General features: G+C 47.9%; 1 protein-coding gene across 1 annotated transcript in view; it reads right to left on the bottom strand.

The window, feature by feature from the left end:
- LOC145536642 (uncharacterized) overlaps positions 1–17,915 on the bottom strand; it is a 169,838-nt gene extending 151,923 nt beyond the window's left edge. The window contains exons 1-7 of the mRNA XM_081566184.1: positions 17,861–17,915; positions 17,680–17,745; positions 10,934–11,030; positions 8,881–9,015; positions 7,544–7,708; positions 4,692–4,817; positions 3,265–3,395 (exon numbers count right to left, since the gene is read on the bottom strand). Of these exons, the coding sequence (XP_081422310.1) occupies positions 3,317–3,395; positions 4,692–4,817; positions 7,544–7,708; positions 8,881–9,015; positions 10,934–11,030; positions 17,680–17,745; positions 17,861–17,915 (723 nt within the window). The 3' untranslated portion in view covers positions 3,265–3,316. The remainder of the gene's footprint in view (positions 1–3,264; positions 3,396–4,691; positions 4,818–7,543; positions 7,709–8,880; positions 9,016–10,933; positions 11,031–17,679; positions 17,746–17,860) is intronic.
- Between the last annotated feature and the right edge of the window lie 211 nt (positions 17,916–18,126).

Below are 18,126 nucleotides of genomic sequence, written 5' to 3'. Positions count from 1 at the left end.
AAGAAATACCTGGAGCAACGGGAAAATTTGGCCTTGGAGTACAGAATGAAGGAGGGCAAAGCCTAACAGAGTTTTGCCAAGAGAACGCACTGGTCATAGCAAATACCCTCTTCCAACAACACAAGAGAATACGCTACACATGGACATCACCTCATGGTCAACACCGAAATCAGATTGATTATACTTTTGCAGCCAAAGATGAAGAAGCTCTATACAGTCAGCAAAAACGAAACTGGAAGCTGACTGTGGCTCAGATCATGAACTCCTTATTGCCAAGTTCAGACTTAAATTGAAGTAGGGAAAACCACTAAACCATTCAGGTGGGACCTAAGTCAAATCCCTTATGACTACACAGTGAAAGTGACAAATAGATTCAAGGGATTAGATCTGATAGACAGAGTGCCTGAAGAACTATGGACGGAGGTTCGTAAAATTGTACAGGAGGCAGTGATCAAGACCATCCCCAAGAAAAAGAGACGCAAAGAGGCGTCCTTTGTAAGGAGGCCTTACAAACAGCTATGAAAAGAAGAGACGCGAAAGGCAAAGGAGAAAAGGAAAGATATGCTCATTTGAATGCAGAGTTCCAAAGAATAGCAAAGAGAGATAAGAAAGCCTTCCTCAGTGATCAGTGCAAAGCAATAGAGGAAAACAATAGAATGGGAAAGACCAGAGATCTCTCCAAGAAAATTAGAGATACCAAGGGAACTTTTCACGCAGAGATGGGCACAATAAAGGACAGAAATGGTATGGACCTAACAGAAGCAGAAGATATTAAGTAGAGGTGGCAAGAATACACAGAAGAACTATACAAAAAGGATCTTCATGACCCAGATAATCATGATGGTGTGACCACTAACCTAGAGCGAGACATCCTGGAATGCAAAGTCAAGTGGGCCTTAGGAAGCATCACTACGAACAAAAGCTAGTGAAAGTGATGGCATTCCAGTTGAACTCTTTCAAATCCTAAAAGATGATGCTGTGAAAACGCTGCACTCGATATGCCAGCAAATTTGGAAAACTCAGCAGAGGCCACAGGACTGGAAAAGGTCAGTTTTCATTCCAAACCCAAAGAAATGCAATGTCAAAGAATGCTCAAACTACTGCACAGTTGCTCTCATCTCACACGCTAGTAAAGCAATGCTCAAAATTCTCCAAGCCAGGCTTCAACAGTACATGAACCGTGAACTTCCAGATGTTCAAGCTGGATTTAGAAATGACAGAAAGTGAAGTCGCTCAGTCATGTCCAGCTGTTTGCGACCCCATGGACTGTAGCATACCAGGCTCCTCCGGCCATGGGATTTTCCAGGCAAGGGTACTGGAGTGAGTTACCATTTAACCAGAGATCAAATTGCCATCATCTGGTGGATCACCGAAAAAGCAAGAGAGCTCCAGAAAAACATCTAGTTCTGGCTTATTGACTATGCCAAAGCCTTTGACTGTGTGGACCACAGCAAAATATGGAAAATTCTTAAAGAGATGGGGATAACAGACCACCTGACCTGCCTCCTGAGAAATCTGTATGCAGGTCAAGAAGCAACTGTTAGAACTGGACATGGAAGAGTAGATTGGTTCCAAATCGGGAAAGGAGTATGCGAAGGCTGTATATTGTCACCCAGCTTATTTAACTTATATGCAGAGTACATCATGAGAAATGCTGGACTGGATGAAGCATGAGCTGGAATCAAGATTGCTGGGAGAAATATCAACAACCTCAGATATGCAGATTAAACCATACTTAGGGCAGAAAGTGAAGAAGACCTAAAGAGCCTCTTGATGAACATGAAAGAGGAGAGTGAAAAAGTTGGCTTAAAATTCAACCTTCAGAAAACTAAGATCATGGCATCTGGTCCCATCACTTCATGGCAAACAGGTGGGGAAACAGTGGAAACAGTGACAGACTTTGTTTGGGGGGGCTCCAAAATCATTGAAGATGTTGACTGCAGCCATGAAATTAAAAGATGCTTGCTCCTTGGAAGAAAAGCTATGACCAACCTAGACAGCTTATTAAGAAGCAGAGACATTACTTTGCCAACAAAGGTCCGTCTAGTCAAGGTTATGGTTTTTCCAGTAGTCAGGTATGGATGTGAGAGTTGGACTATAAAGAAAGCTGAGTGCCGAAGAATTGATCCTTTTGAACTGTGGTGTTGTAGAAGACTCTTGAGAGTCCCTTGGACTGCAAGGAGATCCAACCAGTCCATCCTAAAGGAAATCAGTCCTGAATATTCATTGTAAGGACCGATGCTGAAGCTGAAACTCCAATACTTTGGCCACCTGATGTGAAGAACTGACTCATTTGAAAAGATCCTGATGCTGGGAAAGATTGAAGGCGGGAGGAGAAGGGGACGACAGGGGATGAGATGGTTTCATGGCATCACCGACTCAACGGACATGAGTTAGAGTAAACTCCAGGAGTTGGTGATGGACAGGGAGGCCTGGTGTGCTGCAGTCCATGGGTTCGCAAGGAGTCGGACATGACTGAGCCACTGAACTGAACTGAACTGAACTGAACACATATGTTTGTTTTTGAGTGAAAATATTTAGTCAGACTTAGGTTTAAAGGAGTTGGTTAAGTACATGGTCATGAGCAGGGGCTCTGAATCCAGCCAGCCTGGATTTCAATCCTGACTGTGCCACTTGCTGGCTGTGTGATCTTTTGTAAACATTCAGATAGTCTGCTGCTCACTCCTGATATATGTATATCAATACCAACGTACCAGTGTATACCGATATATTGGTATATACCAGTGTGCCAATTTATACTGATATAAACCCAAAGGTACAGTCATTGATGAATAGATAGAATGTGTATCTATGCAGGGCTTCCCTGATAGCTCAGATGGTCAATGACATGTTATTCAACCACTAAAAAGGAATGAACTAAAAACTTAAGGGGGAAAAAAGAAGGAAGTACTGATATTTGTTCCAAACTGAACCAACCTGTAACTATTTGAATGGGGGTAGGTTCCAGAGAATGGCTTTTTTTTCTAGAGATGGATGTGCTGGGTAATTTCTAGTTAGTGATTTTCTAGAGGGGGATTCAGATGTTGGGTAGGGCTTGGGAGTAGATGTATATATACACTCACACACACACACACACACACACACACACACACACACACAAAAGATTTTCTCTGGTTGGACTTACTGATAAAACACCTAGAGGAGGGATATAACATGTTAAAAGGACAACTTCTGGAAGGTTTGAAGAAAGTGCAACCCACTGCTTTAGTGATTTGCTTGTCTCTGATAACAACTGCAACTCACCTACAGCCTCCAATCCATGACAGGGCAGCAGAATTCTCAGCGATCTTGCTGTTCAGGCTGAAGGAATGTAGCAAAAGGGCAAGTACTCCAAAGGCCCGTGTGAGGCATCCACTGATTGGCTGTCAGCTGCACTGTCAAGAGTAACATCAGCACCCCAAACGTGTGGGTCCCTGGCACCCATCGATTTTGTTAACTTCCCTGAACAAGCACCAGCAGACGGTAGGGGAGGCCAGCCTTGGATCAACACCCTAGGGTGATAATACCTGTGCGGGGTTGGGGGGTGGAGTTGAAGTTCTAAGCTCACTGACCTGCTTCAGGGATTCAAACCTCCTGTTTGATGCTGCAAGACACAAGTTCATTCTCGAGGAGGAATTGGAGGAAAGGAAAACTCCATAATCCATGTCACACCCCAAGGTTTGAACACGCGGTTGTAATTGGTTCAGAGGCTGTTCTTTAAGCTGAGTTAGGAGCAGAGGAGGCTCTGGTTTGTACAGTCAGGCTGGGACCTGTTCGTGTGTGCAAGCTGACTTTCACACATATGCTGGTCAATATGCCATGGGCTTTGCATAGACCCCGTCTGTGGGCACAAGTAACATCGCCAAGTGAGAACAAAGCCAGTGGCCTCTACAGAAACCAGAGCTGCAAGTGAAGCCTCGAGAGAGAGAACCAGGCTACTGCTCTCTGAGCTCTTTCTCTGAGCCAGGCCCTTGGTTAGACACCCTGGGTGGTAGGATGAGAGGAAGGAAAATCAAGGCGACAATGTTATCGGGAGCCAGGAACACAGGCTTAGGGAACCTACATTCCCCAGAGCCACTGACATGTTAAGGACGTCACTGGCCTCTTACCGGATAGGCTGGCCAAAACTGGATCGGCTTTGTGTCTCCTGTCCTTTTCCCACCCACACCAGTATCTGAGCCTCCACACTCATCCAGCCACCAAGGTCCACCAGTTCTAAGTCAGAGATGTCTCGAGCCCGCTTTCTCCCATGGCCACGGTCTGAAGTCAGGCCCTCATTCTTTCTGGTCTTCTAACTGCTCTCTACTCCCAGGACCTCAAATCTGTCCTCCCCACTGCTGATGAGGAACTATCTAGTAGCACTGACAGGACCACTGAGATAGGCTCTGGGCTTTCTGTAGGTAAAGGGAGAAAGTCTCTAGTTCAAAACAGCCCACATCAACGCACTGGACAGACACTCTGGCACTCTACCCTGGTGCCTAAGGGGCAAAACAACAGGCACGGAGTTGGCTGCCACTCCCAGGGGAAGTGGGCAGTCAGGAAGTGGGCCACCCAGAAATGTGGACCTTGAGCCTCCTCTGCCCTCTATGCAAATGCCCAGTGCTGACCCTTAAAAACAGTCTTTGCACTTCATGTAGCACCCTTCTTCAGAGGATCCCACAAAAGAAGTTCAAAGCAATCTGCTCACAGACCTGGTCCGCAGGCGTCCCTTCCGCAGCAGTGTCTGAGGGCAGGAGGAGAAGACAGGGGAGCAGGGCCCTGCCACTTCCTTGGGAGATTTTCTTCTGCTTGTGAATTCCTTCCCGGCCGTCTGAAATCTAAAGTAAAATCCCATTTAACATAAAGAATATAAACAAACAGCACTGTGTGTTTGAGCGAGAGACAGAGAAGGCGGGGAGCAAAGAAAGGCAGGAAACAGAAGAACTGAATGGTTAACAGTGGTACCTCCTCTGGGGAGGAGGATGAGGGCGGGCTGTGTGGAACGATTGTTCCTTTCATTTCCGGGCTGTATGATTTTGCTTTCTTTGCAAGAAAGTATATTTATCAGTTGGGCAATATTAAAAAAAAATCTCCTTGTAACATAAAGTATCATGAATATTGGTGAAAAAAGTAATGAAGCATTTTGGTGGGAAAGTCAACCGGTACCATGTAAATCTCGACTCTGTGGGAGAAGGCGAGGGTGGGAGGATTTGAGAAAATAGCACTGAAACATGTATATTATCATATGTGAAACAGATCGCCAGTCCAGGTTCGATGTATGAGACAGGGTGCTCAGGGCTGGTGCACTGGGATGACCCAGAGGGATGGGATGGGGAGGGAGGTGGGAGGGGGTTCAGGATGTGGGACACATGTACACCCACGGCTAGCTCACGCCAATGTATGACAAAACCACTACAATATTGTAAAGTAATTTGCCTCCAATTAAAATAAATACACTAAAAATAAAATAAGAAATAAAATATTAAACAAGTAATGAGCATTGATATTGAATATAAATATAAATGAATATTTCCCTTGCTTCTTCGAAACAAGCTTTACACGCTGTTTTTCTTGGACTTAAAGACATGGAAAGGAAAATATTTTTAGTATTAGGTTATCAATAGAAGGTACTCATATCTTGCTTGTAGTGGCAGTTACACAGCTTAATGTGGTTGTCAAAACGTAGCACAGTACACTGAAAATAGTGAATTTTACTCCATGTAACTTATGCCCCCCAAAGAAGTAAAATAATAGGTTATCATTAGAGGATGGTTGGCTGTCCACAAGTAACTGCCACCGCTAATTGCATATAGTCTGCATGTAAGACCGTTTATCTGCTTAAATACAGCATTTCATGCAATCCCCTCAATAAGCCTGACACCGTCATTAATTCCCATTTACAGAGAAAATAATAGATGCTTGGAGATGCAGTGTGCGCAGTGGCACAGCTGGTAAGCAGCTGGTCTGGAACAGGACTCCAGCAACAGGACACCATGCACCTGCACCGCCCGACACATGTCCGTCCAGAGGGTCCGCTGGGGATGCCGAACTCCTTCCTGCTGGACACCCGTGGCCTCTCCAGGGAGAATCTGGGGTGAACTCACTTCAAGTCTCTGCTGAACCTTGTGTTTGGGTCCGCCTTCATGTCCGAGTGATGCCAAGGCCACCAAAGGCAGCAGCCTTGCGCTCCCTGCCCACATTCCCACCTGCTTCTCCCAGAGCAGCCTCAGGGGATGATACCCCAGTGTCCACCTGGTGAAGTTCGGACTAACCATCTGCCCACAGATGGGCCTGACCCATTAAAAGAGCACAGCTAGAAGTGGTTGATCTAACTAGCACAGACCAGCCTCTATTACTCCACGTCCCCCAAAGAATCCATCCCTGGTGCACCCTTTAATCTCCAGGGCCGTGCTCAGCCCCAGTGCCAGGAACCTCTTTGTGGAACTGAACCTCATTTGAGGCAACTCAGGACACAGGAGTGACGCATGAAATCACTGCTTGCTCGCTGGTGTATAGGCTCAAGCAACCCCAGAGTTCTACCTGCAGGAGGGAGGAAAGCACATCCATGCCAGGAACAAGCAAGGGCAGTGTGGAAAGCCTACTGGGTGGGGGTGGGGTGGGGACAGGAGACCCCTGGCCACCAGAATCCCCCCCCCAGTGGCCTTCAGTCACCTGCTGCTCAGACACAAAACCCAACAGCAGAGTGGGAAGGGGCAGTGAAGTGAGCTCGTGCACCTGCCAGGAGCTAGAGAGGGGAGCAGGTACTGGGTGGGGGTGGCGACAGGGGTTGGTGGGGGCAGAATCCGGAGAAGGGCAAAGGACCCCGGGAAGGGCACAAGCTTGGGAGAAGGTCCAGGCGTCCTGGGAAGGTCATGAGAGAGGGGGGCTCTGGGCCTGGGGAGGGATGAGGGGTGCTGGCCGGTGGGTTTCTGAAGAAAGACACTGGGTTTCTCCAGGGTCTGGAGAAAGCTGCAGAGTGTGGGGTCAGAAGAGGATGCTGGGCTGTGGTGGGGAGTAGGGGCAATAAGCAGATTTCAAGATGGGGAGAGGGCTCCAAAGAAGAGAGGGGGGTCCAGGGAGAGGGCTCAGGATCACAGGATCAAGATGGAACCACAGGGTCTTGCGAAGAACACGGAGTCCTGGGGATTTCGGAGAGGAAATCCAGGTGTCCGGGGAGGGCAACGGGGTGTAGGGAAGGGATGCTGAGCTTAAGAGAGGGCACTAGGGTCCTGGGAAGGGACTCGGGGTCTGGGGGAGGAGCGCGCGGGGTGAGAGGTGGGGCTTGGGATTGGGTCGCGGGCAGAGAATCTGGGGAGGTGCGCTGGGTCTAGGGAAGGACTTCGGAAACGAGGGAAGGGCAGGCGATCTCTGGAAGAAGCATGGGGTCAGAGATGGGAGCACCCAGAGTCCGGGGAGGAATGCAGGACTGGGAGAGGGCTTGGGGTCCGGGGGAGCAACACAGAATCCACAGGAAGAGCCCAGGGTTCTAGGAAGAGAGGCGCATTCTAGGGACGAACGCGGAGTCGCGAGGCTGGAGCCTCGGGCGGCTGAGGCAGCACTTCACCTGATTCTGATTCGGATGGAGTCCTTGTCCAGGTGCCGGCAAATGTACCACAGGATCACGTAGAGGGTGAGCAGGACAGCGAAGAGGAACAGAGCCACGGAGATGGCCTTGGTCACCGGGGAGACCAGGGCCTGCATGGTCCCGCCGAGGTGGAGCCGTGGGGTCCTGAAGGAGGGACAGCGATGAGAGCAGCGCGGGCTGCCACCTGCACTCGTGGACAGACGCCCTGACAGGGAGGAAACTTCTGCGGGCCAGCACCCCCGGGGCGCCTGCTCGCTTGGGGCCAAGGGCTTGCCCGGTCTGGCGGAGACACCAGGTCCCCTGGACCCCCAGCCCGCGACTCCTTCACCGTGGTGCAGCCGGGAGGCTCTGCCCTTGGCCGGTGGGAATCAAAGAAGCTTAAGGCTGAGGGAGAACTGCCAGGCGCTGCGGGGCACCTCCAGAGAGGACCCGGGGTCTCCTTGAGGAGAGAGACTGGGGAGAGGTGTGGGGGTCTCCCCCGTGTTCCCTAGGGTGTCCCTAAAAATGATCCCACTCATCTCCGTGGCACTTCGGCAAAGGACGCTTTGGGGAAGTCATACGCTAGTCCCAACCCGTTCCAGGGCTGTCACCATCCTCTGGTGGATCTTTAAGGAAAAGTGAAAGTCGCTCAGTCGTGTCCGATTCTCTGCAAGTCTCCTCCATCCATGGAAATCTTGAGGCAAGAACACTGGGATGGGTTGCCATTCCCTTCTTCAGGGGATTTTCCTGACCCCGGAATCGAACCCTGGTCCCCTGCACTGTAGGCAGGTGCTTTACCATGATTCCGAGACACCAGGGAATCTCTGATCTCTGAGAAGGGAGGAGCCAAAAGTAGCCGCCACAGGCCAGGGCTGCTTGAACAAATCCCAAGCCTTCTCAAGGACCACCAGGGTGCACCCACTGTGCCTGGGGTAAGCCAAGGCCCACTCTGGCTGCTTTGTCGCCACTGCAACCCACCCTCCCCCCACCCCAACTCCTGCCCTCCTCTGCAGCCCACCAGTGGTTCTGGACCAGCAGCACCCCATCACCTGGGTGCAGAGAAGAGAACCAAGATCTCAGGCTCCACCCAGCTACACGGCGAGGATCTGCATATTAACGAGATCCCCAGAAGGGGGAGGGGCGTCCCTGGTGGCCAAGATGGTAAAGAATCTGCCTGCAATGCGAGAGAACCAGGTTCAATGCCTGAGAAGGGAATGGCAACCCCAGAATTTCATGGACAGAGGAGACTGGCGGCTTCCGTGGGGTGGCAAAGAGTCGGACACGACCGAGAGACTCACCCTTTCCCTTTCAGGAGGGGGAGGGAGGGGGCAAGTCACCACGTGTTCACCGCGCCTTGTGCTGTGCTCCTCTGCCTTGTGCAGTCTGCGAATGCAGGGCCATCGTGTCTTCCATCGTCAGGAATGGCTTCCCCTGTGGCTCCCGTGTGCCTGTGAAGTCGCTTCAGTCGTGTCCTGTATTGGCAAGCGGGTTCTTTAACCCCTACCGCCACCCAGTGGTAAATAATTCGCCTGCAATGCAGGAGCTGCAGGAGACGCGGGTTTCATGCCTTGGTTGAGGAAAATTCCTTGGGGGAGGAAATGGCAACCCGCTTCAGAGTTCCTGCCTGGGAAATTCCAGGGACAGAGGAGCCTGTTGGGCTACACTCCGTGAACAACTTAGCACGCACGCATAGTCAGAAGAAATCGAGCCTGATTTCTTCAGTGGAGACTTTCTAGAAGCTCCAGGTAGTCACTCACCTAGCAAGAGTCGTTCTCAGTTTCTTAGGAGCATGATTTCATTCATTCTGGAGAAGGAATTTTTTCATGACTGAAGAGCAGGGACCACGGAGAAAAAATTGATCTTAATGGTTTAAAGGAAAACAGAAGTTAGGACTTCTCTTCCCAGCCTCCACCCCACCTCCAAACCTCTGCTCTTGGCTTTCTCCTACTCTCCAGGTGGTTTCTCAGTGGAGACAGACAATCAACGGTGATTTCTGTGCTCTGCACGTCAACCCTGCAGTCTAGCCTGTTCTAGTGGGAGGGGGAAGTGGCGCTTTGCCCACGGGCTTGTCAGAAGACGTGATTGTCAGAGTTTCAAGCACTGGCTGCACAGGCCAGGTCGCCTTTCACTGCCCCAGCTGCCAACATGCCATTTACCAGCCACCGGCAGGAGAGCATTGCTGTTGGAAGGAATGAGGCCACTTCCAATTTGAGTGAGACCCTACCTGCTCAGTTGCTCAGTTGTGTCTGACTCTTTCCGACCCTGTGGACCGCAGCCCACCAGGCTCTTCTGTCCATGGGATTTCCCAGGCAAGAATACTAGAGTGGGTTGTCATTTCCTCCTCCAGGGGCCCTTCCGGACCCAGGGATCGAATCCTCATCTCCGGCATTGCAGGCAGATTCTTTACCGCTGAGCCGCATTGTGAAATATCTCTGAATTGGAATATCTCTGAACAGGCTCAGCTCAGTTCAAGCAAGGAGTGTTTTCCCATGGCCTTTGCTGCTAAATTCCTTCACTTGTCCCTGCTCCTCTGAGTTAGTGTACCATGATTTTCTGTGCTGAATCTTTTCCTATGGTGATAGCAACTTTCCTTCCTCACCATCAGGCCAGGCCAGCAGGACCATCCAGTCTGTAAAGTATTAGGCACCTACTGATGAGATGGTTGGATGGCATCACCAACTTAATGGACATGAGTCTGAGTTAACTCTGGGAGTTGGCGATGAACAGGGAAGCCTGGCGTGCTACAGTCCATGAGGTCACAAAGACTGAGGGGGCAAGTCACCCCTCACCCTTACTGAACTGACTGTGTACAGGGTATCTAGGCGGTACAGCAGTCGAGGCAGCAATCAGTAAGACAGGAACCAGCATGAGAGTCTAGTGGAGGCCCTAGAACAACATGCAAATACCAGGGCAGAGGCAGGTGTGGGATTCGCCTACTCAGATCTGAGCGAGGTTCAGAGGAGAGACTTAAGAGTGAGGTCAGATATGAATGGCGGAATGGGAGGAGGCCTCGTGGAAGAGCTATCAACAGGAAAGAGAGGAGAAGGTCACTGCATGCACCGCTAACCCACAAGTGTGAAGTGCAGTCCTATGTGAGAAGTCCCAATAGGGTCATTCTGTGGCCAGAACAGAAGGTTGTGGTGCAGGGAAAGGCAAAAGGAACACACAAATGCAGATGCTGGTGGGGGCTCAATGGCTGATAAAAATGAAGGAAGCTGCCCAGCTGCAGGAGAAACACCGGCCCGGCACAGGGGCCAAGTGTTGTCAGTGCTTCCCCCACCCCCTTGTGTTTTAAATTGAGCTGTAAATCCAGAGTTTGATGTTGCCTCTCCCGATTTTAAATGGCTGGCAACCATTGCGGAAATTCGAAAAGCATCCTTTCTCTCATACTGACGTGGCTCCCAGCCCCGTTCCCCCACATATGACTCCCTCTGCTTTTCTCTGCTCTCCATCCCCAGGGTCACACAGCGCCCAGCCAAGATGGTACCTGCGGGTAACAGGCAGTGGATGGGAAAGGGTGAAGGGAAGAGAAAGTGCCACGGTGATGGAAACTACCAAGTTCAGTTACTCTCCAGAGAGGCAAGCCGTGAGTTCCCGGTAGTTGCTCTTTCTCTCTACCAATCAGAAATAGCACCCACGAGACCAAGACAAACAACTGATCTACCAATTGTATTGACATGTATTTTACATACCAGAAAATTTACTCTTCACTCATTTTCAGTGTATCATTCAATGCATCTTAGTACTGGGTATGATGTTTGCTGTAAGTTTTTCTTTAAGGATACCCTTATCAGGTTGAGGAATTATTCTTCTATTCTTAACTCATTGAATAGTTTTTATTCTAAAAGGGTGTTAGATTTTGCCAAATGCTTTTCCTGTATATATTGAGGCAATCCTGTGGTTTTTGGCCTTTCTTCTATTAATATAATACATGGCATTAATTGATTTTCACATGCTAAAACAACTGCATATCTGGGATAAACCCAACTTGGCTATGGTGTATCTTCCCTCTTATGTGGTGCTGGATCCAGTTGATCAGCAGGTTGTTGAGCGTTTTGTACATTTGTCACGGTCTATCGTTGTCTTTCCTTGTGCGGACTTTATTCAGTTTGGCATATGATACTGGCTGCATAGAACGAGTTGGGAAGTGTCTCCCCTCTCTTTCACATTTTGGTAGAGTGGGTGAGGATCCGTGTTCGTTCTTTTAATGTTTGGTGGAATTCACCAGTAAAGCCATCTGAACACGGGCTTTTCTTTGTGGAAAGAATTTTTACGTACTAGTTCAAAATTCTTACTTTTTAAAAAACTTCATTTCTTTTATTTTTGGTGGTGCTGGGTCTTTGTTGCTGCATGCAGGCTTTCTGTAGTTGCAGCTAGTGGAGACCACTCTCTTGTTGTGGAGCACGGGCTCTAGGGTGCACGGGCTTCAGTACTTGTGGCACATGGGCTCAGTTGCTCCATGGCACACAGAATCTTCCCAGACCAGAGATCCAAGCTGCGTTCCCCGCTGTGGCAGGCAGACTCCTAAACATTGGATCACCAGGGAAGTCCCCGAAATCCCGACTTTTAATAGTTTTGTTTAGATATTCCATTTCTTCTTTTTAAGTATTGTTTGAAATATGTCTATTGATACAAATTCATATAGCACACAATTCATCCATTTAAAGTGTAAAACGCAATCATTGTTAGTGTGTTTGGAGAGTCAGACGAGCATAACCACAATCAATTTTAGAAAGTGTCCAGCACACCAGTAAGAACCCAAGTGGATGAATATTCACAGACACTGTATCCACCACGACGTCCCCCCAGCCCACCCCAGCCTTGTGTGCGTGTGTGTTCAGTCGCTCAGTCATGTCTGACTCTTTGCAACCCCATGGGCTTCAGCCTGCCAGGCCCTTCTGTCCATAGGGCTTCCCAGGCAAGAGTACTGGAGTGGGTAGCCATTTCCTTCTCCAGGGGGTCTTCCCAAGCCAGGGATCCAACCTGCGTCTCCTGCACTGGCAGGCGGATTCTATACCACTGTGCCACCTGGGAAGCCCCCAGCCTTAGGTAACCATTAATCTTCTTTCCTTACCTGTCGATTTCCGTATTCTGGATACTTCATATAAATGGAATCATAACATGTGGTCTTTGGTGGCTGGCTTCCTTCACCTAGCATGATGTTTTCGAGGTTCGCCCACATGGTGTTTTTTCATTTTGTTCTTCATGCATTTGGTGTCACATCTAAGAATCCATCTCTGGAATCCAATGTCATAAACATGTACCTCTGCATTTTCTTCTGAGAGTTTTAATGGCTCAAGTCTGGGAATTGATCAAAGGACTGTGACTCTCTGTTTTTGTGATTCAGAATAGACTTTTGTTCGTTTGACCAGTGACATCTCTGCTTCTACAGATCAAGTAAGAACTTGCTGGGCTTTCCAACTCTTTTACTTCTAGGAAGATCATGAGCAACTAGATAAAACCACAGAGCTGCCCAAGTCAGACCGTTCTGACTGGTGCTTTGTCTCTGCTCTCCATTACTGTAACCAGGCCCACCTGGCCCTTGGTGGTTGCGTGCTCCCACTCGGCTCCGGCCATCTGGGGATCTAAATACTCCCACTGCACTTAGGTTTCCCAGTTCAGTGACTGCAGTTCCTACTGTGAGTTCTGGCCTGCAGAGAAGAGCAATCACAGAGTTCTTTAAGGGTACTGGGGATCCCCTCACAGTCTTGGTGAAAGGTATGTCTTCAGGACCCTCCCAGTATGGATGAGTATGTCTTCAATGACAAATCCACACTAACGGTCAAATCTCTGTAAACCTCTGAATGCCTTCCTCTGTATTAAACCAAGGCAGGTCTGACATTTCCAACTCACTCACCGTGGGCCGACTTTTGGTCCATACTTCAACCAACCAGACAAACTAATAAGAGCCCTTTCTAACTCCCAGAGTTGCCATATTAAATGCAGAATCTATGCTTAGTGAATCATTTTGGCCTGATCTAGCTTTCTGTGGGGAGGCTGATCCCACTGGGGGTCAGGAGACTGCTTCCAACTGAGGGTGGGGAGGGTTCTTCTACTGGCAAGGATGACTTACCAGACTTGATGGGCTCAGTGTCCCCAGCTTCATCAGGGTCTCCCCACACAGCTCTATCACAGCGTACGGAATCCCGTTCTTTCCAAGTCAGCCCCTTCATTTTAACAGGAAACACTCTAGTGGCAGAATTCAACTTCTAGTCTAATTCAACCAGTTGCTGGTTGAGCGTTTGCATGTGATCATCAGCAATCTCAACCCTGTTATCTACAGGAGATAAGTGTCTGCTTATGGGTACACATAGAATCTTTTAGGTCTTTTACTGTAAACTGAGCTAATCCTTTTCTTTCACCACTCTTTCCAACTACATTTGGAGCAACCAGAAAGCTCATCATATCTATCAGCGTTCCAAAAATGTTCAAAAGTATCATATACACAGTCACAGAACACCTTGCACCCAGCACTTCTTTTAAGTGGTTCATCAGGCATATCCAAAGGAGATATTTTCCATATATCTATTGCCATAGACTATCGATGCTGTCTTTACTACAGAGTCGTTAGCAGCTTTTAAACCTAATCAGATTACAGAGATAATTCTAGAAACCCCAGAACCATTTGAGAAAACTCATTTTTTAATTGAAGCATAGTGGCTACACAGAACTCCATGTTACAGATGTACAATATAGTGATTTACAACTTTAAAGGTTATACTCCACTTATAGCTATTACAAAATATTGGCTATATTCCGCATGTTTTGCAATATATCCTTGTAGCTTATTTTATACATAATAGTTTCTACCTCTTACTCCCCTGTTCCTATCTTGCCCCTTCCTCCCTCCCTCTCCCGACTGGTAACCACTAGTTTGTTCTCTGTGTCTGTGAGTCAGCTTCTTCTATGTTAATATTCAGTTGCTGTTCTGTTGCTCAGTCGTGTCCGACTCTTTGTGACCCTATGGACTGCAGCATGCCAGGCTTCCCAGTCCTTCCCCATCTCCCAGAACATGCTCTAACCCATGTCCAATGAGTTGGTGATGCCATCCAACCATCTCACCCTCTGTCCTCCCCTTCTTCTCTTGCATTCAATATTTCCCAACATCAGGTTCTTTTCTAATGAGTCAGTTCTTTGCATCAGGTGGCCAAAGTATTGGAGTTTCAACTTCAGCATCAGTCCTTCCAATGAATATTCAGGACTGATTTCCCTTAGGATGGACTGGTTTGACGTCCTTGCCATCCGAGGGACTCTCAGGAGTCTTCACCAACACCACAGTTCAAAAGCGTGAATTCTTTGGTGCTCAGCCTTCTATATGGTCCACCTCTCACATCCATGCGTGACTACTGGAAAAACCATAGCTTTGACTAGACGGGCTTTTGTCAGCAGAGCAATGTCTCTGCTTTTTAATACGCTGTCTAAGTGTACCATAGCTTTTCTCCCCAGGAGCAAGTGTCTTTTAATTTCATGGCTGCAGTCACCATCCACAGTGATTTTGGAACCCAAGAAAATAAAGTCTGTCACTGTTTCCATTGTTTCCCTACCTATTTGTCATGAAGTGATGGGACTGGATGCCATGATCTTCATTTTTTTTTTTAATTTATTTATCTATTTTTTTACTTTACAATATTTTATTGGTTTTGCCATACACTGACATTTGAATTTTAAGCCATCTTTTCCATTCCCCTCTTTCACCTTCATCAAGTGGCTCTTTAGTTCCTCGCCACTTTCTGCCATATGGATGGTGTCATCTGTGGTTATTAGTCTGTTTTATTTTTTAAATTCAACATCTAAGTGAGATCATACAGTATTTGTCATTCTGTCTGTCTCATTTCACTTAGCATATTGCCCTCCAAGTCCATCCATGTTGCTGCAAATGGCAAAATGCCATTCATTTTTATGTCTGTGTAGTATTCCATGATGTGTGTGTGTGTGTGTGTGTGTGTGTGTGTGTGTGCGCCCGAGCATGCACGCCCCGCCTTATTTAATCCATTCATCCATTGATGGACACTTAGATTGCTTCCATATCTGACAATTGTAAATAATTCTACCATGAACACTGGAGTGCCTGTATCTTTTCAAATTAGTGTTTTGGGGGGTTTTTTGGATATATATGCAGGAATGCAATTGCTGGGTCACATAGCTCAATTTTAATTTTCTGAGACACGTCCCTACTATTATCCACAGTGACTGCACCAATATACGTTCCCACCAACAGTGCACAAAGATTCCCTTTTTGCCACATCCTTGGTACCATTTGTTATTTGTGTTTTTTTTGATGATAGCCATTCTCACAGGTATGAGGTGACATCTCATTGTGATTTTGATTTCCATTTCCCTGATGGGTTAGTGATGTGGAGCATCTTTTCATGTGCCTGTTAGCCATCTGTATATCTACTTTGGAAAAGTTTCTATTCAGTTTTGCTGCCCATTTTTAAAGTTTCTTTTCTTTTTCTGACACTATGATTTTGAGCTCTTTATATATGTTGGATATTAACCCCAAATCAGTTATTTGCAATATTTTCTCTCATTTAGGGGCTTCTTTTCATTGTTTCAATGGTTTCTTTTGCTGTGCAAGAAGTTTTAGGTGTAATTATGTCCCTGTGCTATGCTAAGTCGTGTCTGACTCTTTGCAACCCTATGGACTGCAGCCGGCCAGGCTCCTCTGTCCATGGAATTCTCCAGGCAAGAATACTGGAGTGGATTGCCATGCCCTTCTCCAGGGTATCTTCCCGGCCCTCGTCTCTTATGTCTTCTGCATTGGCAGGCAATTTCTTTACCAGTAGTGCCACCTGGGAAGCCCATTTGTTTATTTTTGCTTTTATTTCCTTTACTTTCAGAGGTGGCTCCAAAAACAGTGCTGTTGTGATTTATATCAAAGAGTGTTCTGCCCATGTTTTCATCCAGAAGTTTTGCGTATTCAAACTTTCACATAGGTCTCAAATCCATCTTGAGGTTTTTTTTTTTTTTTTTTTTTTTTTTTCTGTATATAGTGTTAGATAATGTTCTAATTTCTTTCTTTTACACGCAACTGTCCAGTTTTCCCAGCACCACTTGCTGGAGAGACTGTCTTTTCTCCCCTGTATACTGTATTCTTGCCTCCTTTGTTGTAGATTAATTGACCATAGGTGCATAGGCTTGTTTCTATGATTTCTATCTTATTTCCTTGATCTGTATGTCTGTTTTTGTGCCAGTACCATACTGTTTTGATTACTATAGCTTTGTAGTACACTCTAAGGTCAAGAAACTTGATTCCTCCAGCTCTGTTCTTTTTTTTCTTTTTACTTTATTTGGTAGTGTCTGGTCTTTGTTGTGGCACATTTTCGTTGTTGCACTGTCTTCACTTTCTCTCGTCAATATCTTACAGTTTTCCAAGTACAGGTCTTTTGCCTCCTTAGGTAGGTTTATTTCTAGGTAGCTTATTCTTTTTGATGCAGTTAAATGGGATTATTTAATGGTAAATGGGATAATATCCTGAAGTTCTCTTCCTGCTAGTTGCTGTTAGTGTACAGAAATGCGAATAGATTTTTATATATTAATTTTGTATACTGCAACTTCACTGAATTCATCGATGAGCTCTAGTAGTTTTCTGGACCAGGACGCTGGAAGGTCTCTCAGCCAGAACCAAAGGGAACCTCAAGCTGCCACGGGCAGCCGAGGGGAGCGGGGGTGGGTGAGCATCTCTCAGGAGTATGCAGGGGCAGCCAGGACATACAGAGAGGAAAGGGCGGCCCTGGGAATTCAGCCATTGGCAGAGAGTGCCCTGCCACAATCCTGAGAGCTGAGGAGGCAGCTGAGAGTGTTTGCAGGGTCCCAGACAGTCTAAAATGGAACTCGGGTTTTTAGAACTCTGAGGCATCCCTGGGTCACATGAGAGGGCACTAATAGGGCTTTTGTCTACAGGAAACACTGGGCAATGCTATCTAGCTCACCCGAGCTGTGTCCAGAGAGATTTAATCCAGGTGGCGTGTCAGCCCCCAGTTTGTGAGAATCGACAAGGAAGCCCACCCCTCACTGGTGACCGGAGGCTTCCAGCACGGAGCCAAGATCCACCAGGAGATCAGTGCTTACGCACCTTAGATGCAGACTTGCTGTGAGATACAGCACTCTTCCCTGTAACTACGTGGCAGACGTACATGTCAGGAACCTCGCCACCTCCTGTACCTCCCCCGAGTCCTCAGGACCCCGTGAGGCAAGTGCCCCTAGGATTACCCGTGTGGGGAAGCAGAGGCTCAGAGTGGGTGAGCCAGGCAGCTGGGGATCAGCAGGGCAGTGGTGCCCACCTTGGCATCTCCTCACCCGAGCCTTCTCTCTCACCCACTGGGCTGGGCTCCTGGGCCCCGGCTGGGTGACACGTCGAGGTCAGAGGCATTTCCGATTCTGGAAGTCTCGGGAAGATCCTCAACCCCAGGAGCAGAGTGGGGGTGGTGGGCACTAGTGAGGTGGGCCGCCCATGTGGGCTGCCCTGCACGGCCACCTCTTTGATCCTAGAGCACCAGGCCCCAGAGCAGGATGGCATCTCTCACGGCCTGGATGCAGAGCCAGACGGAGGTCCCATGGACGGTGGTCATAGGAAAGGGAGC

Source organism: Giraffa tippelskirchi, chromosome X (assembly GCF_054371585.1).
Source record: "Giraffa tippelskirchi isolate mGirTip1 chromosome X, T2T-mGirTip1v1.2.pri, whole genome shotgun sequence".
NCBI classification, from domain to species: domain Eukaryota; kingdom Metazoa; phylum Chordata; class Mammalia; order Artiodactyla; family Giraffidae; genus Giraffa; species Giraffa tippelskirchi.
Note: the sequence above shows the minus strand (reverse complement) of the source record. Positions and strands in the feature narration are given on the sequence as shown.